We start from the raw sequence: 26019 nt of genomic DNA, 5'->3' as shown, positions 1-26019 counted from the left end.
GGTCACAAAATAGTGGAATTTATTGGCTGCGATATTAATTGGACCCCATACATCAGAATGAACTAACTCAAAAGCACTTGAAACCCTATTAACAACACGAGACGGAAACGAGACACGATGATGCTTGCTAAGCTGACAAGCTTCGCAAGGCACAGACGTCTCATGACGAAGACTGGGGACTTGATGCTTCAATGTAGAAAGGGAAGGATGACCAAGACGACAATGCCACTGAAGAGCGGAGGCCGACGACTGCAACGCATGAGAGGAAATTGTGGGTGCTAGATCGAGATAATAGAGGCCATCAACTTCATGCCCCATACCAATCATCCTCCTCGTCTTGAGATCCTGAAAAATGCATAGAGAAGGATAAAAACTAACTGAACAGTTAAGGGATTTTGTGATTTGACTAATAGATAACAAATTAAAAGGAAAGCCAGGGACATGTAAAACAGATAACAACTCAATGTCAGGACTCAGATGGGTAGTGCCTAAACCGACCACTTTGGATAGGGAACCATTAGCTAGGGTGACACTTCTAGGTGATGCAACAGGATGATAATTAGAGAGGAAAGTAGACGAACCAGTCATATGTTCATTGGCGCCAGAATCGATAACCCACGGGTTGCTAGTGGAGGATAAAAGACAGTGAGATGCAGTACCTGACTGAGCAAGAGTAACAGTGGAAGAGGAAGAGGCCTGCTTATGGGCTAAGAACTGAGCATACTCATCTTTCGGGATGGAGATGAGATCATTCTCAAGGGGTGAGCTTGGAGTACCAAGTGGTCCAGCCGGGGCTAGAGAACCCTCATGAGAAGTAACCTGATTGGCAAACCCGGATGGTGTGCCATGTAAGTCCCAACAAAACTCCACAGAATGATTGGTACGGCCACAATGAGTGCATTTGCGAGGCCCACGACCTCCAATGCGACCACCTCCCCGGAAATCACGGCCACCACGAAAACCACGACCACCTCGACTGCCACGCCCCCCACGGGTACCACCATAACTACCACGGGCAGCAATAAATGCAGCACGATCACCAGTACGTTCCATGCTCAACAAAGAACCATGATCAGAAATAGTAGCACGCTGAACCCGAGAAAAAACCTCAGAAAGCAATGGGAGATCAGAACCTCCCAAAATCTGCGCACGAACAGACTCATACTCAGGTTTCAAGCCGAGAAGAAATCGAACCACATCCACATCTTGACGTTGCTTCTCCATTTTCTGCAAGTCAGTGGAGAGTGGCTGATACATGTCTCTTTCCCGACAGACGGTCACAACCTGATTGTAGTACTCATCTAAAGATTGAGTACCTTGTTCTAGTCCAAAATATCGTTGACACACCTCATAAACTCGAGTGATATTCCCAGCGCCAGAGTACATATGCCGGAGATGATCCCAAATTGCTTTAGCAGTAGGAAGATAGAGACATGAGGATCCAATGTGAGGTTCAATACTATTCAACATAAGAGATATAATCTGATTATCGGCCTGGTCCCAAAGGCCTTTGGAGTCATCTTCCGGAGATTGCTCATATTCGAAGTGAGAATACAGACCTTTCCCTCTCAAGTATACTTCCACAGATCGTGACCAATAACTATAATTTTTGCCATTAAGTTTCACAAGTGTCATAGTAGCCGGACCCATAGAGGCAGAATTAATTAAATCGGAAGGAGGAGCCATGATAATGCACTAACCAGATGCAAACAACTACACAAGTCCACCAACCAACGAACTACCAAAAAAAAACTCACACAAAACAGCCCCAACTCAAAGCAAAGCTTGCTGACAATGATGAATGCCAACCAAAAACAACTCAAACCATGGTAGAATCGATAAAATACGTCAAAAACTGACCTGAACCGGACTGAAGTTGAGCAAAAACAGGTCTAAACCATAGTGAACCGGAAGAAACCGAGAGAAATTAGCAAAAACTGACCTGAACCGGCTTGAACCTGGCCTGAACCGGACTGAACTGGCCGGAAAATGGACTGAACCGGCCGGAAAATGGGCTGGACCGGTCTGGACAGGGGATAACCAGAAACCGGATAGCCTTATCCCGGTTGAAGGTTGGGATATCCTTATCCCGAATACGCGACAGCAGGAACCCGGAGCCAAACACCCAATCTTCGTCTGTGAAAACTGCTGGAACCACGCCGGAGACTGCCAGACATCGCCGGAAATGCGCTGGAGACAGCCAGACCTTGCCGAAACTGCGCCGGAGACAGCCAGACGCGCCGGAGACAGCCAGACCTCGCCGGAACTGCGCCGGAGACAACCAGACCTCGCCGAAACTGCGCCGGAGACAACCAAACCGTGCCGACGACACCCAAACCGTGCCGGCGACACCCAGATCGTGCCGGAAAACAACCAACGACGACAAACACACCTCCGGCCACCGCAGAGAGCGGTAATCACTACAGACAGCACCAACCGATCATCGACGACGACTTAAGGCCCATGGAGATGACGGCGGTTCATACCATCGGCGATGGGGAACCTAGCGCCATCTTCCACCACGGGCTTGAAGCCCAGCACTTCAACTACGTTCAATCAGTAGCAATATAAATGGGAGAGGAAAAAAAAAGGAAAGAGAACCGGGGAAAAAAAAACGATTAAACTAAAAGAAAGAAAAAGATTTGGGAGAGAAGAATAAGATATCAGGAAAAGGTATAAACCCTAGGCTCTGATACCATGTTGAGAGGTTTTTATGAATAAAGTATAGAGAAAAGAGGAGGCTGTTCAAAGATACATAGCCTACCTCACACATATTATATATAAGCTTTGAGAATACATAAATGACCAAATTGCCCTCATACCCTAATACATTCTTCTACATTCTTCTAACACATTCTTCTACATTCTTCTAACACTTCCAAACTTCGCATCCACCACAACCCTCCACCAAGCATCTCTTTCTGAACCGTAACGCCACAGCCATTTTCCTAGCAATGAGTGATTGAAGACCACTAGGTTTCTAATCCCCAATCCAGCTTCCCTAATTGGAGTGCACACCTTTGACCACTTCACCAGATGGTATTTGAACTCTTCGCCTAGCCCACCCCATAAGAAATTACGCTGTAGCTTCTCTATGCGCTTGGCAACACTAACCGGAATAGGGAAGAGAGATAGATAATAAGTAGGCAAGTTAGCAAGAGTGCTCTTGATAAGCGTGACCCTGCCACCCTTCGACAAGTACAACCTTTTTCATCCGGCCAACCGACGTTCTATCTTTTCAATCACTTCATCCCAAATATGCTTCGCCTTATGAGGAGCCCCCAACGGCATACCTAGGTATTTGATAGGCAGAGTTGCAACCCCACACCCTAGAATGCCTGCTAACATGCCCACTTGTTCCTCATTCCCCACTGGAATTAACACCGACTTAGCCAAGTTGACCTTCAGACCAGAAGCAGCTTCGAATAATAGAAATAGACTCCGCAAATAACGGACTTGGGAGGGTATAGCATTGCAAAACAACAAAGTATCATCAGCAAACAGAAGGTGAGAAACCACAATGTTACCGACCTTGAAGCCATCAAGCAGCCCCCCATTCATTGCCATCGAAATCATCCTGCTCAAGGCTTCCATCACAAAAACAAATAACAGAGGAGATAGGGGGTCCCCTTATCTCAAACCCCTGGAACTGCTAAAAAAACCATTAGGAAATCCATTGACTAGGATTGCGAATCGCACCGAAGAAATGCAATGTTCAATCCAAGAGCACCAAATCCCCCCAAAACCACACATCCTGAGCATATATAACAAGAAATCCCAATTTACATGGTCATAAGCTTTTTCCAAATCCATTTTGCAAATGATCCCTGGCTCCCCCGATCTCAACTGACTATCGAGGCATTCATTGGAAATCAGAATAGGATCTAGAATTTGCCTACCCTTAACAAAAGCACTTTACAACTGAGAAATAATCTTATACAAGACAACCTTCAATCTATTTGCTAATACCTTGGCTATGATTTTATAGATACCTCCCACAAGACTAATCGGTCGGAAGTCCTTGAGATTGATGGCGCCGGGAACCTTTGGAATAAGCTAAATAAAAGACGCATTGAGGCTCTTTTCGAATAGACCTCCTGCATGAAAATCTCTAAACACCTTCATAATATCTCCCTTCACAACCTCCCAACAAGTTTGGAAGAAAGCCATAGAGAACCCGTCAGGCCCCGGCGCCTTAAAGCCATTCATCTTGAACACTACCTTCCTGACCTCTTCCTCTTCAAAGTCTCTTTCCAACCAACTAGCCTCCTCCTCCGAAATGGAGTCAAAAGAAATACCATCAACCAGAGGCCTCCAACAGCATTGCTCCGTAAAGAGTTTTTTATAGAACTTGACTATGTGCTCATTAATCTCGGTCGGGTTTGAAGAGGGGTTATCTCCAATCATAAGAGTATCAATAGCGTTGTGTCTTCTATTGGAGTTGGCTATGGAGTGAAAAAATTTAGTACACTTATCACCTTCCTTCAACCACATCACCCTGGATTTCTGCCTCCAACTCACCTCCTCCATAAGCAAACAATTCTCTACCTCACAAACCACCTCTGTCTTCCTCCTTACCTCCTCCTTTACCAGGGTCCTATTTTCTTCATTCACATCTAACACCTGGAGCTCCTCAAGAAGCAACCTCTTATTCCTCTCAATGTTGCCAAACACCTCGTTCCAAGTCTTCAAATTCATCTTCAAGGCCTTAAGCTTACAGGCAAGAACAAAACTCGGTGAACCGTGGAACACATAAGAGTCCCACCATTGTTGCACTTGGGCCACAAACCCTTCCGCTTTCAGCCACATATTTTCAAATCTAAACGGCCTTTTCCCCTTGGGCATTTCCCCTACCTCAAGGATGATTGGGAAATGATCGGAACAAAGGCGAGTGAGCCTCTTCTGCTTGACCCCTAGAAAACAAGCCTCCCAAGCTGGGGAAGCAAGAAACCGATCAATCCTTGACCACACCAGGGGATCGTTGGATAACGACCAAGTAGACGAGCCCCCAACTAGGGGAAGATCCATCAGCCCTTGTTCAAGGATAAAATCAGAAAACTCCATCATAGCCGCATCTAGATGAGCTCCCCCTGATCTTTCGCTAGGGAATCGAGTGACATTAAAATCACCCCCAATACACCACGGCATGCCCCACCAACTCATAATGCCAGTCAACTCCTCCCAAAGGATTCTTCTATTCCTGTATAAATTCGGGCCATACACCCCGGCAAAAGCCCAAACCGAGAGATCCCCCATATTCCTGAAAGACACTGCCAAGGTGTGAGCCCCCACACAAACATCGACCTTCTCCACCACCCTATTGTCCCACATAATTAGAATACCACCCGAAGCCCCACTTGAATCCAAGCAGCACCAATCCACATGGCTCCGCCCCCAAAGACTACGGACAATATTGCGAGACATACTTCTAAGTTTGGTTTCTTGAAGACAAACAATGTCTACCTTCTAGTCTCTAAGCAAATTACACACCCTCAAACGCTTGTCCCTCTTGTTCAACCCTCTCACCTTCCAAGATAAAATGTTTAACTTCATAGTGTTGCTATCTGCCCCTTCCCCTTCCTACTGCCACGTCTTGAACCCATACTTCTAGCATCATAATTCACCGAGCATTCCAAGTTCCTAACCTCCCTCTTGCCCTTGGATCCGCTGCTTGTAGTAACCGTCATATTATTCCTTCGCTCCTCTTCTAAGAAAGTCAAAAGGGCTAACAGCTGCAGCTTGTGGCCCGTATAAGAAATCCCCACAATCGGTTAGATCTCATTGGTGCATTGGATCACCCAATCTGAATAACCCAAAGCACCCCCTGCCACATGAGCATGCTTTTTCCAAGGAGAAGACACAACGACATCTCGACCCCCAACCCCTTCATCCTCACTACCCAAGCATCCTCTGTCCTCGTCCCCAAGAGTCTGAACTTCGACTCCTGGCTCAACCACCCTGCCATCCTCTCCAGCAAGCAGGCCCTCATCACAGAGCTCAACCACTCCTGCATTCCGAAGTGGACAACCAACCCAGACCCCTACGTCCTGATAAGAGTCCCGCCCCTCACTGACCTGCACGACCTTCTGTATCTCATCGCCATGAAAACCGGTCTCTAAAAATCTGTCCTCGCCCACTGGATTTGACCTCTCCACTGTCGACAGTTGCAGCCCTGTCTCCCCGTGGACCAGAGACGTGCACGCCAGCGAGGTCAGGGTGTCGCCGTCCGATATTTGCGCGCCAACACCGCCTGAAGCCTTCCCAAACACTAGCAATTGTTGAAGAGGGAGTTCCATTAATCAAGACAGAGAAGCACATCATGGAAATACAACGCATAATCTACTCGTACAATTTCTCCCCAAAATCACATCTCCTCAACCTAGATAGCAGGAACCCCCAATTAACCCCTTTTTTTATAAGTAATCAACAAAATTTATTAAAACCAGGAGGCACCCCTAAGTACACAAAAAAGTATACAACATGATGATTGATACACAGAGGGGGATACAATTTATCCCATAGCAACCTTCTATCCAAGTCAACAATAGGACCATAAACACCCGCAAAAGCCCAAAAACAATTATCAACGACATTTCTAAAGGAACAAAATAGTAAAGTCCCTCACACACTCCTCAATTTTTTCCACCACCCTCCTAATCCACATAAGGAAAATCCCTCAAGAAGCCCTTCTTTACCCCAAGTAACACCACTCCACATATTGACAACCTCACAAACTACGCACAACGACCCTTGACATATGCACCAATTTAGTTTCTTGTAAACAAACAATGTTAACAACATTCCATTATCTGAGTAAATTCCTGATCCTATTTTTATCTCTCTCATTCAACCTTCTAACATTCCAAGACAAGATACTAAGATGGATTTAACTATACCTGAATATTTGGAGTCCTAGTCCAATTGAGAGATGTAGTTGTTTACCAATAAATATTTGGATATACAATGCATTTTTCAAAAGCAATTAAACCCTTCAGTAATTACCTGATGTAACCCTGACCTAGGTTTGATGCTTAGGAATTTCAGGTGTGAAATTTATAATATCTTTTAACTTGTTCCTCCACATTTTATCATAGTAACACTTACTCTAAGCCTTCATTGGAACACCCAATCCATGCATCTAGTTGCTGTCTAGGAAATCCAGCAAACTTTTCTCATATTCCAGCAACTTCTTGCCATTCAAACCACATCCCTACTAAAATCTAAAGCCATCTATTAAGCCTATTAATAATTTCCCACCAACTAAAACCCCAATATTACGAAAATTGCTGTGCTTTAGTCCATTACCTTGAGTAAACAACATTATGCAATTAGCTAGTGCCACCCTACACCACAACCAAGCTGCAAGTAATCACTTTGCATAATTTAAAAAAAAAAAAAAAAAAAAAAAAAAAAAAAATCACGTTTCCAACCAATACAAGTATAGAAGAATAAAAGAATCTGGGCAAAAGCTAAAGAATAATTTCACCAAATGACGCTACTTAACGAGTCTAGCTCAATAAACTAAATGGCTGACTTCAACAAAATCAGAAGACATAAATTCCACTGGATACAGGTACTGAGTCATTACAATTCAAGTATTCTTTAATCAAAAACCTCAAAAGAAGCTCTTAAATGAAATGCAATCATGAGATTGAAAAGGCATTCTTCTCCAGTTTATCAAAAGACCATATTTTCTATAATTTCTCAAGTCTCATGGTCAGAACTCAATATAAACATTCGGAGAAACCATCCAGACCACAAAATAACAAAAATCAAGCTTTCTAATAAATTAGCCTATTTCAGCTTACAGATAGATGCATGCTAATAAAAAAACAGACCATAAATCAGTCTGAACTATCAATAATATATCATATCCAACAAGGAGAAAGCAAAAAAAATAATAATAATAATTCAGTACAATTTTCAAAATATTCCATTAAAGAATGTGCAAGTGCAACACCTTAGAAGACATGACAACTATGGAAAAAAGAAAAGGAATGATATATAGTATTATCCAAGCTCACAGTAATTATTTTTTGAGAAAAATATGTACCCAATTTGGTGCAAGAAATAAGATATACCATGAAAGGAAGGCAGTTTAAATACTCTATTGCTCATATCCACAGCAATTCCTTCTAAAACACGGAACATCCCAGCTCTTGACATCATCGCTCTTCCTTGGCCAATGTACAGACCGTTTCGTTCAAAATAATATGGATCTACATTGATAATAGTGACATGTATCAACCCGCAATATCCAATAAACCATTGATTTTAGGTTCAACACCAACATATATCTGCGTGTGAAGGGAAATATCTTTTAACCACAAGTATTATATCTACTGCAAAAGTAGAAGTTATTTGTTTCTGGGTTGAAACGGTTATAGCAATCTGGAAAACATGTAAATTTGAAACTACAAACTTGATTTAGTTATTTAAAGCTCAAGGTGGATGGTATATGCATTGCAAGGTATTTGCATCTCTAAGGAGACCTATCAAAATAAAAAATAAAACATTTGGTTGCATTAAAGAGAAATTAGTTGTTGACTAATTTCTTTTTTCAACAACACATACATTTTTTTACTTCTTCTATTCAGTATGTTACTTCTCTTTACAAAAGGTTAATTACAAGTCCTAAACTGGGTGTTCAACTCACTATATAAGTATTATATACACATAGTTGGTGAACACGCCATAACATAAATAATGAGAAAATAGCAAACACATAACTTCTATGCAAATTATGCAAGTAACTATAATATGAATACATGTACATGCTGTCACAATCCAGGAAAACTAGAGCCACAAGCCTTCACCTAGAAGAGGATTAAATAAGTGCATATAGCACATTAGTTTGTTTTGTTTTAGTACACTTTCTTATATTAATAGTAAGGCTTAGCTATTAAGTTTTAATGGGATGAGTTGTAAAAACAGTGATACGATGGTTGCAGTTTTAATTGTTATGAGACGTTTAGTTTGCTATGACTTTCAGTTCATGGAATTCTTTTATCCCTATGTTTCTAGTTCAAGTGATGCATAATATCACTTTCCTACAGGAAGAGGGTGTTAACATGCGATAAAAAAATCTGCTGCTCGTAATGATGTTATCTAATCTCTGCCCAGAAATAACAATCACGTTCCCCATCAAAATCTAGATATCTTAATTTTTTATATTATGGCATAATATCTTAGACCAGTTATAATAAATGATGTGTATCATAAAATGCAAGTGAGGCAGAGAGCCATTCCATCTAATTTTTCCAGTCCTTTAGGGGGGAAAAAAAAAAATAGGTCCACCTACAATTATCCTACCAAAAAATTATGTGCTTCTATTGGAGCGGGACTTGGTTGAGCTCGCATGAGTCCACTTTTTCTGATTTCTTAGAACTTTGTAAATCTTTTCCTAATCAGTAGGGGTTTCCCTATATACTTCTTGTATACATAGGTTGCGCCCCTCTGCGCGTTTGATAATATACTTACTACTTATCAAAAAAATAAATAAAAAAAATGCAACGCAAAGAGCCATTTGTAGCACCCTAGACCCCCTAGGGTTATTTTATGATGTTGTTGCTGTTCTATATTTTTTAATTTGTTGTGTCGTAGTTGTTTGCTTAATTAATAGGGGGGTATGTTAGAGGGCTGAAAATGACTTATAAAGGACAAAAAGATCAATAATTGTTGAGTCTAAAACCTAGCAGAATCTGTCCAGCTTAATTGTTTTCAAAAAAAGTAAAGTTTTCTTTGTTAAAACAAGCCCTAACTGTATGCCAACTTCTTCCAATTTTCTAGGAGTTGTCTCCATTTTTTGTCTCATCAGCCGTAATGACAGAACTAGTGGAGACGAACTAACTGATAGGATGTTGGGTAGTGCAAGAACGTTTACCTTTCCGTAAGGCAATAGGCAAGTGGTCGGATGATGGTGGAGGCACCGGATCTGGGGACGATAAGGATGATGATGGTGATGCAAGAGTTGATGGTCGAGGTCAGCGCTAATAAACCTAGAATGGAGCAGGCACCCTATGAGGCAACAAGACTGGAAGAGCAAGAGAGTTAGGCTCAAAGAGAAGAGGAATAGGCAGCGGAAGAGACTCACCATCAGGCTCAATGGAAGAGTCATCTAAAGAGGTAGAAGTAGGAAAATAGGGGAGAGACTCAACAAATGTGACATCGGCGCTAGTGAAGTAGCGTCGAAAAACCGGACTATAGCAACAATATCCCTTCTGGGTTGTGAAAAACCCAAGAAAGACGCATTTAGTAGCACAAGGGTCAAGCTTATCAAACCCAGGACCCAAATTATGAACATAGCAGACACCCAAAAACCTTCAGTGGCAAGGAGAACCGGGATGAAAAAGGATATAAAAGAGAATGAGAAGAGGCACCTTCTAAGACCAAGGAGGGCATCCTATTAACGAAATAGCAAGCAGTGAGAACAGTATCACTCCAAAATTGTTGGGGAACATGCATATGAAACAAGAGACAACGTGCAACATCCAATAAATGACGATTCTTGCGTTCAGCCACACCATTTTGTTGTGGAGTGTGAGCACATGAGGTTTGATAGATAATGTCTTTATCAAACAAATAAGAGGCAAAAGAACGAGATGTATATTCTTTAGCATTATCAGAACGCAAGATACGGATTTTTTGAGCAAATTGAGTCTTAATAATATTGCGGAAAATTTGGAAAATAAAAAATAACTCGGAACGATTTTTCATTAAAAATAATCATGTCATATGGGAAATATCATCCACAAAAGTCACAAAATAGTGGAATTTATTGGACAATGAAACCCCAAGGGCCATGCTTAGGAAAAACAAGGTACAATACCTGGGTTATCTTCTTCTTTCCTTTTTCTCTTGAACTTCCAGCAAATTGAAATCTGGCATTGATTTCTCACCCTTAAACCCTAACAGGATCTACCTTTCATTATCCTCCTAACCACAAAGACCTGTCCCAGGCTACCGTTTGTAGTCTAAGGCCTCGTTTGGTTCGCGGATTATCTAGTCTATTGGAAAAGGATTAGCTACCACTGGGAATAGAAGAGTGTGGAATAGATTAGCTATTCCTATTCCTTTGTTTGGTTGTAATGCTAGAATAGACTAGCTAATCATATTCCTTTGTTTGGTACAATGCAATATGTTGGTGAATGGAATTGTATTGTGATCTTATTTCCTAAAATACCCTTATAATACAAATACAATTTATATTATTATGGACCTTTTTTTTTTTCAAACATAAACAACTATACTATAAAATTTTTTTTTTTTTAACTCTGTCATGTATGTGGCCTTTTTTTTTTTTTTTTTTTTGCAATTATGCTACAAAATTATTTATATAAAAAAATCACAATCATCATATCAAATCTAGGTCCAAGCTTTACTAAAAGATAAAATCTAACAATACCCATTTAGTTTTTCTCGAACAAAAAAAATATAGTTGGAGCAAACAGAATCAAACTCAATCTTGAATTCCAATGTCAATCAAACTCAATCAAGAAAAAAAACCGTACAAAAAATCTAAATAAATAAAAGAGAGACGGAGAAACAGAATCAAAGAAACGTTGCAGAGAATCAAAAGAAATCAAAAAAACAGAATAAAAAATTAAAAAAATTAAAAAATTAAAAAGAAAAAAAAAACTGAGAGAACAAAGAAAAAAAAAACTGAGAGAACTAAAAAAAAAAAAAAAACTAAGAGAGTAGAGAACAAAAAAAAAATTGTGAGAGAACGAACAAAAAAAAAAAAAAATGAGAGAAGAAAAAAAATCCAAGAAGCAAAAAGAGAACGAAATAACCAAGAAAAGAGAGGTCGAAGACAAGAGAGGGGGAGAGATACATTGCGCAGAGAAGAGAGATTGTTGCAGTTTGGACTGAGAGAGTCACTTTGAGAGATGGAGATCGTGAGAGCCTCATGGGTGTGAGAATGGTATGGTTTTTTTGGCAATTTTACATGTTAATTTTAATCCCATAGTAATGGATTAGCTAAGCCACTCTTTTTTTTAGTGACTTAGCTAACCCTATGTGTATGGGATTAATAGTTCCATGGGAATAGACTATTCCCAGGAATAGAGTGTTACCAAACAAATGACTAGTTATACCTAGTGTTAACTAGTTCAATCCAAGGGTCTAATCCGCAAACCAAACGGGGCCTAAGTCAAATCTGATTCCTTCATTTTCCTACCTATTTTGAGCTCCAAAATATGCTCAGACTGTTACTCCATAATTTTTTTGATAAGTAATAATGATATAAAGCAAAAGCGCAGAGGGGCGCAACCCACATACATGGGAAGTATCAAAAGAGAGCGCCTAAGAGGGAGAGAAATGAAAGAGAAAGTCAGAAAAACTGATCAGTAAAGGAGCAAGCCAAGCGGCCGTCCAAGAGTAAAGAGTAAAAAAGAAAAGATGGGTAAGTTCCTCTACAATCCTAGTGGAATTCTCAAAACATCTAGCATTTCTTTCATTCCATATGCACCACATAAGACAAAGAGAGATCATCTACCACACCATCGCACTTCGAGAACGCCCTCCCGACCACTAGCAATCGAACAAGTCCCTTACCCTGCAAAGCATGACCCAAAGCAACCCAAACCAACTAAAAATAGTATGCCAAAGAGCACTTGCAATCTCGCAGTGAAGAAGAAGATGATCGACTGACTTTCCGGCCTTCTTGCACATACAACACCATTCCACAACCACAAGGTTCCTCTTACGCAAATTATCGTGAGTCAAAATTTTGCCTAGGCCGCGGTCCATCCGCAAAAAGCCACTCGCAGAGGCACCTTAGTATGCCAGATACTCTTCCAAGGAAACACCTCATGATCAATGTTGGACCAAGGCCTTGAAGAACGACTTTACCTCGAACTTACCCTTCTTAGACGAGGACCAGCAAATACGATCCACAGTACGTAGGGAAATCTTGCAAGAGTACAACCGATCAAAGAAAGAAAAAACCATATCCGTCTCCCAATCCTGGATGGGCCGCACAAAAATGACATTCCACTCGACAACCCCATTCCTCCAAGTAAAGTTATCCTTCACCCAAGCTTCTTTGTATCTAGCAATACTGAACAGGGACGGGAAGGCATGCTTCAAAGAATTTTCCCCACACCAAATATCATGCCAGAAACGAACTTTCGAACCCACCCCCACCTCAAACCGAATACCTTTGGCAAAGAAGTTCCAACCTTGTCGAATATGCTTCCATAAGCCCACACCATGAGAGCCCATAACCTCCTTCGTGCACCACCCACCATCCTGACCTTCATACTTAGCTTTGATAATCTTGTACCAAAGAGCCTCACTCTCATTCGCATATCTCCAAAGCCATTTCCCCAAGAGAGCTTGGTTAAACTGATGCATCTTCCAAATGCCAAGACCACCACCGGAGCACAGGGGACGACAGACTTGATTCCAACTTACAAGATGCAACTTAGGCTCATCTCCCATCCCTCCCCACAAGAAATCTCTTTGGACTTTCTCAAGCCTTTTTGCTACACTCATAGGAATCGGAAACAAAGACAAAAAGTAAGTTGGAAGATTAGACAACGTACTCTTAATGAGAGTTAAACGGCCTCCCTTAGAAAGATACATTCTCTTTCAACCTGCCATCTGCCGCTCCATCTTTTCGATCACATCATTCCACGTAACCGTATTCTTATACGATGCCCCAAGAGGCAGACCCAAATACTTCATAGGCAAATCGGCAACACTACACCCAAGGATATTAGCTAAAGCCCCAATGTTCTCCACCTCACCAATAGCCACAATTTTTGACTTTCCAAGATTGACTCTCAAACCCAAAACAGCTTCAAAACATAAGAGAATGAGGCGCACATAACGGATTTGCTCGAGAGAAGCTTCACAAAAAATTAGAGTATCATCAGCAAATAAAGAGTGAGAAACCACCAACTCCAAGAAGACCCTATCTCCCACCGAGAATCCAGTCAAAAGGCCTTGGTCAATCGTCGCATTCACCATCTTACTCAAGGCCTCCATAACAAGCACAAAAAGTAACATAGAGAGAGGATCCCCTTGCCGAATTCCTCTCGAACTGTTAAAGAAGCCTTCCGGAGAACCATTCACAAGAATGGAGAATCTTACTGACGAAATACACCACTCTATCCAAGCCCTCCACCTCTCACCAAAACCGCGCCGATGCAGCAAATACAAAACAAAGTCCCAATTTACGTGGTCATAAGCCTTTTCCAAGTCCAATTTACAAAGAACACCTGGCACCCCTGATTTCATAGGACTATCCACACATTCATTTGCAATGAGCACAGAATCTAGGATTTGACGACCCCTGATGAAAGCATTTTGAGTTGGAAATGATCTTACCCAAAACAATTCTCATCCTATTGGCAAGTACCTTAGAAACAATTTTGTACACCCCTCCCACCAAGCTAATGGGCCGAAAATCCTTCATCTCCACCGCATCCACCTTTTTCGGAATCAAGGAAATAAAAGTTGCATTCAAGCTCTTCACCAATTGACGTCTACGATGGAACTTAGCAAAAACCGCCATAACATCATGTTTAACTACACCCCAACAAGCTTAAAAGAATGCCATGGAAAAGCCATCCAGACCCGGTGCCTTATCACCTCCATACCTTTTACCACCTCCCATACCTCCTTTTTCCTCAAAATCTCTTTTTAACCAACTATTATCCTCCTCATCAATTGACAAAAAAGGCTGGTTATCCATTCTAGGTCTCCAAGCGCTTTGCTCCGAGTATAAGCTTTGATAATACTGCACAATATGATCTTTTACCTCAGCTGGATCGTCGAATAGGACACCATTAATACGAAGCACTATTACTCCATAATTACTCCATTTCTACCACAAATCGTAATCGAAACAACCCCAATTTCCCTCAAATTCAAAAAAATCCTAATTCTCCTCAAATTCCTGCGGCCAGGGAAAAAGCCTACCTACCAAAAGTCTGTTTTCAAACCTTTAAGATGCAATCCTTCCAAGTCTGATTTAAGTCATAAGCCCTCTACTTCTTTTTCACATGCTTTAGAATTTCATAACCTCAATCTTTTCCCTGATGTTTACTATAAAATAACCCTACAAGTATCATATCATGTTGCTGTGTTAGGCATCGTATTTGGTCTCTGAGCCCTTTCTCCTATGTATGTTACTTTTTCAATTTCGTTAAATGCATTAGTAATTAGCTTGCACATAAACAAATACATTATATATATATATATATATATATATATATATATATATATATATATTTGATAAGTAATAAAGAATTTATTAGAAAGAGGATAAAGCTTCATATACATAGGAAGTATATAGGAAGTTGGCTAATCCAAAGGGGAAAAAACACTCGCACGTAGAAATACATTGAAAATGAAAAGAAGAAAAATAACTATAGAACAAAAAAGGCTGGTACTTAGGACTACATTGGAAATTTTCTGAGTTGATGAAACATACCCTGATCATCAGATTTTCTGCTCTCAGAAAACAAAAAAAAAAAAAAAAAAAAAAAAAAAAAAAAAAAAAAAAAACTTCTCTAAATGCATGCAGTGGGTTGTGCAAATGATTAAACACACAAGTTCAACACCACCTTATGTATTCATTCATTACCAATTATGCCTACTTGTAATTTTAAAAGTGTTTATCTGATAACTACATGCATTTAGCATGGGAAAAACATGCCTTCTAGTTCACCAAAAAATTATTACTTTTAGCTGACATTTACCAAGTCACTCTTCCCTCAACAAAAACTCTGAATCCAATCAATACTTATAATGCAGACAATATACTAAAATTATTTGTCAGTTCAGCAGGGAATGAACGCACTTACCTGTCTCCAAGCCCTGCAGAACAGTCCCACGTGTTATACCGAGCCCCCATCCGCCATCAGGACCAGGCTGCTCCACAGCAACTGAAACTGCAATTTTTTCCCCTTTCTCAACGTGAGCACTGCAAGCCATTACACCAGGAACATAGACCTAAAGGTAAACTATACTTAGGTCCCTGATCAACAAAAAAACTAATGACTGATACCCCCCCCCCCCCCCCCCCCTCCCAAACCCCCCAAAAAAAAAAAAAAAGGGTTTTGGGGTTGAGGTGCTCTTAATAATATGTCACAAAAAGGTAAAAACTGTAGAATGAGGTGCTCTTAATAATACGTCAGCACTGCAATCAAGTTATAATAAGTGTCTAGGGTTCATCTTGATTGCCCTGCTACAGCTAAATTCATTTTCAAGATTTTAGATTTACAGGAACCCATGGTAATTTCTTCAAAAAAGTACAAGGAAAATGATTAGGACTTTAAAATACAATAGGAAAAAAAAAAGTGGGGGGGGGGGGGGGGGGGGTCTAGGGTTGAGGTGCTCTTAATAATATGTCACAAAAAGGTAAAAACTGTAGAATGAGGTGCTCTTAATAATATGTCAGCACTGCAATCAAGTTATAATAAGTGTCTAGGGTTCATCTTGATTGCCCTGCTACAGCTAAATTCATTTTCAAGATTTTAGACTTACAGGAACCCATGGTAATTTCTTCAAAAAAGTACAAAGAAAATGATTAGGACTTTAAAATACAATAGAAAAAAAAAAAAAAAAAAAAAAAAAAAAAAAAAGCTCTGAGAGAAAAAAGGTATGGAAAAACAGTTAATGTTTGCTGAGTTCAGACTTAATGTCAACCAATAACACTAAGCATGGAAGTAGGGTTTCCAAAAAATTAAGCAAAATGGAAACAATTGCTACGTGTTTCATACATGTTAGATTAAGATTATATCAGCAGACAATGCAAACATGGCAGTAAAAATATAATCTTCATACATTAGAAATGAAAGATTATGCTAACCTGAGCACCTCGAAGAACTGCCTCGGCACATTTCCGGCTCACAATTACCTCCTTAGGAGGTTTTTCATGTATATAACCATAATCAATCACATGTGGTCCTGAACCCCTGACAAACACCACATAGTCTAACCCAGGGAACTGACACTTAGAAATGGGACCAGTTTGGAAGTTTTCTTTCAGAGCATTTGTCACCTTACTACAGTCACTCAAATTCAGGGAAATGTTAGTTTTTTTCAAACAACCTTTTTGCTTCAAGCCTGTATCAGCATTGACATTGGCATCATATTCATTTAAGTTCTCATTAGCATCGTCATGCTCTGCTTCTTTCATAATTGCCATTAGCTTCTGAATAACGGCATCACTTGTTGACTTGAGTGTATTCACACGTACACAAGAGTAGCAAGACGGATGCCTGATCAAAGCATACAAGCACTCAATTAGATAACAATGACAGGAAAAATTAGTAAATTCAAGAAAACCAAACTAATAGGATTGAGTTTGCAAAATAGATACTTTCAGTGCACAAAACTCATCTCAGATATGAAATATATAAAAGCTGGTCAGGAAATGCTGTTATTGCGAATGAAATTACAAAATTTGCACAATATATGATGTCATTAAGCAAAAGCAGTATGGAACACAGCCCTTAACACCATGCATTTGATGGACAGCAGCACCGGCACATCATTTTGTATGAACCATTTGTACAGTTCATTAGTATGTAAGGCATTACTCAAGTTATTAATTGATGCATGGATTATAACAACAGTTGGATGTCATAAACATGAAAACTATTCAATCCACAAAATCAAACACCTCTGAAACTTATCGTTTTTTCATTCAGAAAAATTGGGGGAGTGAGGAGGAACCTCTAATAAATCGATAAATGAACCATTGGGCTCAAAAACAAAAACTTTAAAAATGCCAAAAAAAATTATTTCCCTAGACTTCCTTAGCAAGAATATTTCTCGATGACAGTATCACTGAATCGTAAATATTCAATTTTTAATTTAAAAGGTGAATCACTTGGCTCAGACAAGTGAAACATTATACTAGGCTCATTGAGAAAAGTTATTTTCAAAGTAATTATACTAGATTCGGAAAGTTGAATTTATTTCTCAGTAACCAAACAGCTAGAGAGAAGGATGAACGCAACATAAAGAACTGGTTTTCAGAAGAATGAATTGAGAAACATATAAAAGCAATAATACGAAAAGAGAAAGAAATGTAGTAAAGTGAGAGTACGTTAGGGCATTGGAAATACGCGAGAAATGGTCGGCTCCGTAGGCTTTGATGAAGTACTCCTCCACCTGAGGGTTCCATCGCAGCATCGGCTTGTACCCGTATCGCTCCGATATATCCTCCATCTGTAACACATTGAAGCTTAACTACCAACGTCCAAAAAGCATACGTATATATATATATATATATATAGAGAGAGAGAGAGAGAGAGAGAGAGAGAGAGACCTTGGGTGTCTTAGAGTTTGGGAGCCTGAGGAAGCGTCTGCCTGAGGTTTGGACCAAATCCCTCGCTTTCCTCATTCAAAGAGGCGGGTAAAAACTTAGGTCGTGCTGTGACTAGAAAAAGAGGTTGGGCTTTGTTGGAGCGGGTTTATAATTTTTTTTTTTTACATGTTGTAGTAAGAGGGAAAGTTGGATTCGATCTACTGAACTTCGTTTTATGAAGCGTGGTTACCAATCAATTGAATTACCTCCTTGGAGATTTGTGTTTATAAAATTAATTGATGATTAAGCACCTTCTTTGTCTATTATAGGTGGGGCAATGTTAAGTGCTAAAATATCCATATATTAGCCCCTTAATTTATATTTGTTAATTCCTTAGTTGTGTTAGCTTATGCAATTTCACTCTCTTTTTGTTTTTTCTGTGTTTTTATAGGTCATGGAAGAAAATGAGCCATTCATCACTAACGCTCGAGTGCCCAACACCAGGATCGATCGCAGGTGTGCGATCGAGCGTACCATCCCTGCGATCGAGCGCACTCGTGCACCAGAGAAGAGCGTGGCGGCTGGCCTTATTTTGGAAAGAGCCTTAGGGTTTAATTTACAATTTCTAGGGTTTCTAGGTGCTTTAGGTTTCCCCTAACCTCTATAAATAGGCCTGTAAACATAAAAAAAGACACAATCTCTAGGAGAAGAATTTGCGGCTCTTCAAGAAGCATTTTTCCGGGTTTATTCTTTTTCTATTAATTTTATTATGAAGATGATTAGTATCAAAGTTATGTGTAACTAAATACTTTAGTAGGGCTAAATTGAAGCCCTAATTATGTCTCTTTAATATTTCAATATGGGCGCCTTTGTGATAATCATATTGTGATGCTTAACTTAATTATTTACTGCTTTATTGAATTCCTCATATGAATGTGTCTGGCCAACATATGCATGTGGTATGGATTAGTTATTTAAGTCAATTTCGATGATCGAGTCCTGGCTTAATAGAGTAACAAAAGATATCTTTGCGGATTCTTGGGGTAACCAACATGGGGAACCGAGAGTATACACATATACCATAGGCCTCATGTGTTTATCGATTTCCATTGAATTTATACTTTCTTAAAGAACAACTTAGTATACACCCATGCTAAATCCTTTGAGAAATAAATGAATTCGAGTATACAGTCATGCCTAATTCGTTGCTTAAGAAGATTAATAGCTTAAGGAGTATACACTCATACCCTTATGTTGGCAAACATTAAGAAATCTCGATATGATTAGAATATTGGCATATTGTTATATTATTTGAGTATGATTAGTGGTGGATATCAAAGTCTTACATTTTATCTTCATTGAATCAAAAATCAATATTTTCTCTTGTTTTCATTGCGGAATTAATTTTAATCAAAGTTTACCAATTCTCATGGGAATGATCTCGTACTTGCACCCTATACTACTGTCTTGATCTTGTGCATTGCGAATTAAAAATGTACCAAGTATTTACCTACTAATTTAGGTGGGTATTTGGCACAACAGGCAATAAACAAGCCATTACACTCAACAACCCGCTTGGTTAAGCTCAATCTGAACTCGAACTCAATATTGTACAAACAAACTCACTCGATTACTCGCTCAATTGAACTCAACAAGGACTCACAAACTCGACTCATTTAACACTTAACTAGATCACTCGTCTAACTCATTAGCTCGACTCGTTAACTCGTTTATATATACAAAATATATTAATATATTACAAAAAATGAGTTATATAAATTTAAGTATGTATAATACTATGCTATTTAGTCCTTAGGTTTTCATCTTATTTGGATTTAGTTATTGGGTTTTGCAATTTCAAGAATAATGTCCTTAAATTTTGCCCAAGTTTAAAATAGGCCCCTCCATCACTTTACCGTCAAAATTAACAGTTTGTCAATTGCCACGTAAACGTCCATCTCAACACCCCAGTGCAATGCGAGTTTGCTCTTTAAGTTCTCAGGTTTTGTGTTTCTCTAAGTTCTACGTGTCAAATCGATCTTTTTTTTTTTTTTTAATGAATGACTTAACACTTGTTGACGTAGCATTGCATTGGAGTGTTTATGATGTGTCAAATAAGATATGTGGCAAATGACAAACCATTAACTTTAATGATAAATTGACAAAGGAGCCTATATTTTAAAACCTAAGGGCTAAATATGATTTTTCACCGAGTAATATATGTTATATAGGTTATTTAATATTTATATTTGTATGTATTAGTTACCATACTAAATAGTTAGTTCATAAGTAATTTGGGATTATTTGAATCACATTGTCATTGTATATGAATAATATGCTTAAGTAACAAGATCGTCATTAAATCATATGATTAAGTATTAAATGTGGCACCCTATAAATTTTATAGATTTAAAAAAGGTTTATAATGCATCTTTGTATATATTAAATGCAGTTATAAGTGCCATTAATATTATATATATATATATATATATATATATATATATATAAAAGACTCTCCTTCTCCCTCACTCAGAAGCTTATCTCAAAATTTTCTTTCAATCTTAGCACAGCAGTAGTTAACCAATTTCTCAAGGTGAGAAATTTCTGCTCTCTTGCCCCGTTTATCATTCTGTCATCTTGAGAATATTTTTATTTCTTGCTTCATATGGGTTGAATAAAAATTCAAAATTCAATGATCAAATCTAATGGCCGAGATTAAATTCAATTAAATTGGATGGCTACGATTAAATTCAATCAAAAATTCAAAATTCAAAATTTAGAGATTAGGAATAAAAATTGTGTTATTATTATTATTATTATTATTTTGAATTGAACTTATAATCTAATGGTAATGCTCAAACTCTAAGTCTTAAATTCGTCATGATCTAATGGTCATACACTCATACTTAAATTATATGATCATATTATCTCACAATTCATATTAATATTATCTTAGATCTAAGATCATGTAATGTACGTTTTATAAGAATAAAGTATCTAATTATAATGCATAGATTAAATAATACAATAACTTATGCAAATATACCATATAATTATATAATGATTAATGATTATGTGATATATGATTCCAATTTCCAAAGTATAAACTATCTAATGATAATACTTTTATTAAATGACACAATAACTTTTACCATATGATTATATCATATGATAAAATGATTAATGATAATATCAAATATTTCTTATTATTTACTATATATATTGTATATTTCTTATATGTGTTTATATAATATATACATATATATAATATATATACACACAGGTGTATAAATAACAAGAAAAACAAAAAGTTATATACTATATTTGTTATTATTGAGTAATGTTGACTATATATATTCTGAATTTCCAGCTCCACATTCTTCTTCTAGAAGAGCGCCAAACCCCCACTATGCCCAACACAATCAACCACGAACATACAATCAAAGCCAAGCTTTCCTCGTAGATATGATATTTTATTTCTCTGTAGTTTTGTCTCCAAGGGAAATATAATATTGGGCTTTTTATCCCTCATCATCTGGCAAAGACGCCGAATTGTTCGTGGGTTCCCAAGCCCACGACAATTCCAACTTAGTAGATTCATAACGAGGAGCGACAATCACCTAAGAGTTTTAATGCAGAAAACTAATGCTTTAATATGTCATAACTATCATATATGATTTACCTGAGATATTACTCATTCTCAGTAGGATTGGTGTTGTCTCGAGAGACCTGTAATACAATGCCGGTGCCCTGACCATTGTATGTTATCGTCCATAACACTAGTAGCCCGACCGAGTCTGACCTCGGGTGGCCTACGCTACAAATGATGTACGCCCTGTAGTGACCTGCTAATTAAGGTTGCGCAGGTCAAGAAATAATTATTGGATCCTAGGCCCTTATATCACATCCATACACATGTTTGACCATATAATCAAGTCTATATAATAAGCTCATGGCCATTATACCGCACGTACTGGTGTTATGTCATACGATGCATCTTATCAACTTGTTATTAAGATAGTTACCGAGTTATACAAAAGTATGCATGCTCATGTCATAAGTGTGCTCAGTGAGCTGACATATTGCACGTTTTTAAGGAAAGCAGTCGTAAGTGTTTACTTACCTCGTGCGTTCGCTTGAGCTCTCTGACATCACAATTCCATGTTATAACGAAATATGACAAATCATTATAAGCAATACTAGAGAACTACTCGAGAGACACATTAAGTTCTATCTAACGAAATGGGGCCGTCGTGTGACGACCCGCTTGATAAAAGCATGATTAAAAATTTTTCTTTTAAAAACTAATAACCCACAACAAAGCGGATTGTCACAGTGGCATAGAGATACCACAGTATGCCACGAACCCATGCAATAACGTGATTGACAATATCATAAGTCTCGCAGAGCTATATGCATCATCTATGATTAATTAGAGTTTATATCTTTGTCGCGGAATATAAATAATATAGAAATAACTTAACACATTTGAGCTGACAATACATCTATGTGAATAATGCTTTACATACAAAAGAATGGCTAAACAAAGTGTCACATGCGACACGAGCCATATACAAAATACCAACATCTAAGCCTATACATAAATGCTCTAACAAAAAAGACTAATAACTAGTCCAACAGAATCAACCCCCGCCGAATCTAGGCCTCAACCATCATGGCCCAAATACATGGCAACAATATCCTCATCTACCATCTCTTTACCTACATCCACAACATTGTTTGAACCACGGGAATCACCACCATCCATGATGTAGGCGGATTTCATGAGCCCGCTGTCTCCATGAAACAGAGACGCTTAGCAATATAGAACTCACTGAGCTATCTAAAAGAGTCATCATTTGAAAACATACTTACAATTTAATTAGCTTAACAATAAAACATATTGAAAGTCATCATGCATCATCTATCCATAACGATATAAATACACACGGTTCCATCTCCCATCTCATATGCATACCGATACGTCTAGCATAAAAACCATCATATGCAACAATGCAAGCATCATATATCATCATCATTATAACATTCATATGCCATGCAAGCTCATGCTTATCATTGTCATTCTTGTTTCTGTGTACCATTTGTCCCTATCCTTACTCTGCTTGCCTCTACTTGTACCATCTATAGAGTAAGGCAAATCCTTGTTTTGCTTGTCCCTACTTGTGCCATCTACAAAACAAGGACCGTTCTTACTTTGCTTGCCGCTACTTAGGCCATCTACAAAGTAAGACCAGTTACCTTTCCTTTAATATCATTTGTCCCTAACCATACTTTGTTTGCCGCTACTTGTGCCGTCTACAAAGTAAGGCCAGTTACCGTGCCTTTATCATAATTTTCATGCAATCATATGCTATGCATGCTCATGCTTATACTTATGCTCATCATCTTGTGCCATTTCCATCACGAGGCCAACTCTGCAGTAGGAGACTTGTCATCGCTACCGGAGCCGTCACCCCGTTTCTCTTATACATATGAGGTCAGCCCTACAATAGGAGACTTGTCATCCCTACTGGAAGCCGTCACCCCATTTCTCTTTTACATTTGAGGCCGGCCTTGCAGTATGAGACTTGTCATCACTACCGGGAGCCGTCACCCCGTTTCTTGTTATGCATGGGCCAGCTCGACGGTAGGAGACTTGTCATCACTACCGGAGTTGTACTCTGTTTCCGTTATACATTGGCCAGCTCTACGATAGGGGACTTGTTATCGCTACCGGAGTTGAACTTCATTTTTCATATCAATGCTTATGCCGTGTAAATGCTCATGTTAACAAATCTTGAACTCATATGCTATCATAATTCATACCATGGAAATCATAGAATCATGTCCTAAACCATGTGAACCATCCAATGCTCATAACAACATAATCATCACATTATCTTGTAAACCCATAAAAGCTCATAGAATCATTACATCAAACATTCAACCAACACATCTCATAAAACATTATCAATAGTCATAGTATCTCAAAACATCATACATCAATCGTTCAACCAAAACATCTTTTATACTTTAAAAATAGTACCCTTTTGCCTAGTAAGTAAAATACTTACCTTGTTCGCTTGAGTACCCTTCGGTGGATTCTTGACTCAACCTCAATGCACCTAAGCATTTACATAATAAACACATAATTAAGCTCTATTCTTAGCTTAACAACTCTCACTATTTAAAAATACTTGAGCACTACAAGTATCACGTTCTATAGGTCATCCCAAATCTATTCAACTAAAGCCCTTAAAATCCTTTACTTACATTTAATACATACATATAAGCTAATGCATTAATTATCTAATAACTTAGTTACATTGAACTATGATTCTACATCATAATATATTAAATCACCAAATCTTGTGGCATATACATAGACTCTAGGTTAAGCATTACACTTAACCCTATAATTGTTATTCTCTTCTAAGCCATTTAATCTAGCAATTTAGCCCCAACTTTATAATTCTCATAACACTTACAACAATCATTATGATTCTAATATGACATATTAGAACATAAACACTATAGTTATCAATTTCCATGAACCCATGAAAGCCTAGGATTAATTAACACTTTAAATGTAATTAATCCATCCAATTAGCCATCCTAGTGTTCACATACCAAAAGGCCCAATTTAATTCATACTATACAAATTAGGGTTTATGTCCATACTTTACCAATATGTAGAATTAGAGTTTCAACCCATTAATTCCATAACCCGGAACTTGTATAATACATAGCAATCTATAACACATAAAAGCCCCACATTAATTTTAGGAATTAGGCTTTTAATTAAAATTCTCCAATTTTCGGACCTAATTAGAAATTTCCCAAATTATTATGATTTCAAGCTTGATATCCAATGGGTAGAACAAAACCTTAAAGAGAAACTAAAGATTTTAACAATATAACAAAATCTCATTCAAGATCCCTAATTTTCGGACCAAAATCAAAGCCCCACAAATCCTCACAATTTATAGCTTCCATCCCCACAAGCACAACGAAAATTACAAGAAAAGACTAAAGCTTTTACCTCACAAGCACCCATGGCCGAAACCCACTTCAACTTCCTCACTTTCTCTTTTCTTCTTCTTCTTCTTCTTTCTTTCCTTCTCACGGCCAACAACACCTCTCTCTCTCTCTCTCTCTCTCTCTCTCTCTCAATCTGCAGCTCTTTCTCTCTCTAGCTCTTTCTCTCCCTCTCCTTGTCGGTGTGGTGTGCGTACGTGAGAAGAAGGGAAAGAGAGAAGAGAAAGAAAAGAAAGAAGGGAGGGGGAGAGTGCACGTGAGTTTTGGGAGAAGGGAGAATGAAATGAGATGAGGGGATAAGGTATATCCCATATAGCCAATGGTTGCCCGACATGTGGCATTAGTTAGATTTCCTTTTTATTTTAAAGACCCATCTTTTATAAATTGCTATATTACCTCACCTTATATTAATTCTATCTATTTTGTTCTCTATAATTCCTCACACTACTTTTATTTATTCTAACCACAACTTATCATTACCATTAATCATTTACCACACTATAACTTATTATTAACTTTATTCTCCTAATACCATTAACCTATTTTATTTATTAATCGATTGTCACACTAACATCATTATTAACTAAACTCTTTATCACTTAATACTTACATTACATACGTATATCATCATTAAATAATATTGTTATTATATTATTATCACACAAATATTATTATTATTAATCAATCTCATATATATCTCAATTATGATAAAG

The 26019-nt window shown here is 38.3% G+C and overlaps 2 protein-coding genes and 1 long non-coding RNA gene across 11 annotated transcripts in view; all 3 read right to left on the bottom strand.

Annotated features, from left to right (window-relative positions):
* LOC132183284 (NOL1/NOP2/sun family protein) overlaps positions 1 to 18413 on the bottom strand; it is a 64314-nt gene extending 45901 nt beyond the window's left edge. For 7 of the 8 annotated variants that reach the window (XR_015912156.1, XR_015912158.1, XR_015912155.1 and 4 more), the window contains exons 1-5: positions 18290 to 18413; positions 18068 to 18189; positions 16823 to 17234; positions 15816 to 15963; positions 8082 to 8219 (exon numbers count right to left, since the gene is read on the bottom strand). Coding sequence is in view for 3 of the 8 variants with exons in the window: in XM_088516894.1 (XP_088373020.1) it covers positions 8082 to 8219; positions 15816 to 15963; positions 16823 to 17234; positions 18068 to 18189; positions 18290 to 18364 (895 nt within the window). In the remaining 5 variants the exon portion in view is untranslated. The remainder of the gene's footprint in view (positions 1 to 8081; positions 8220 to 15815; positions 15964 to 16822; positions 17235 to 18067; positions 18190 to 18289) is intronic. The other variant, XM_088516895.1, reaches the window with a different exon arrangement.
* LOC148585843 (uncharacterized) lies at positions 94 to 1973 on the bottom strand. Of its 2 annotated transcripts, XM_088516166.1 has the most exons (3): positions 1943 to 1972; positions 582 to 1860; positions 94 to 345 (listed from the first exon to the last, which is right to left on the bottom strand). In XM_088516166.1, exons 2-3 carry the CDS (start codon positions 1684 to 1686, stop codon positions 308 to 310), a joined length of 1143 nt encoding a protein of 380 aa, XP_088372292.1. In that variant the 5' UTR covers positions 1687 to 1860; positions 1943 to 1972; the 3' UTR covers positions 94 to 307. The 2 variants fall into 2 exon arrangements, with proteins under 2 accessions (XP_088372292.1, XP_088372290.1); XM_088516164.1 differs by having other exon boundaries at positions 582 to 1973.
* A 4453-nt stretch (positions 18414 to 22866) lies between the features above and the next one.
* Positions 22867 to 25390, bottom strand: LOC132180457 (uncharacterized). Its single transcript, XR_009440157.2, has 3 exons — positions 25311 to 25390; positions 24343 to 24393; positions 22867 to 23061 (listed from the first exon to the last, which is right to left on the bottom strand). It is a non-coding gene; the product is annotated as an uncharacterized LOC132180457 (long non-coding RNA).
* Between the last annotated feature and the right edge of the window lie 629 nt (positions 25391 to 26019).

The sequence above is a fragment of the Corylus avellana genome, chromosome 5, assembly GCF_965113065.1.
Source record: "Corylus avellana chromosome 5, dhCorAvel1.hap1.2, whole genome shotgun sequence".
Classification (NCBI taxonomy): domain Eukaryota; kingdom Viridiplantae; phylum Streptophyta; class Magnoliopsida; order Fagales; family Betulaceae; genus Corylus; species Corylus avellana.
This window is presented reverse-complemented; position numbering and strand designations above follow the sequence as displayed.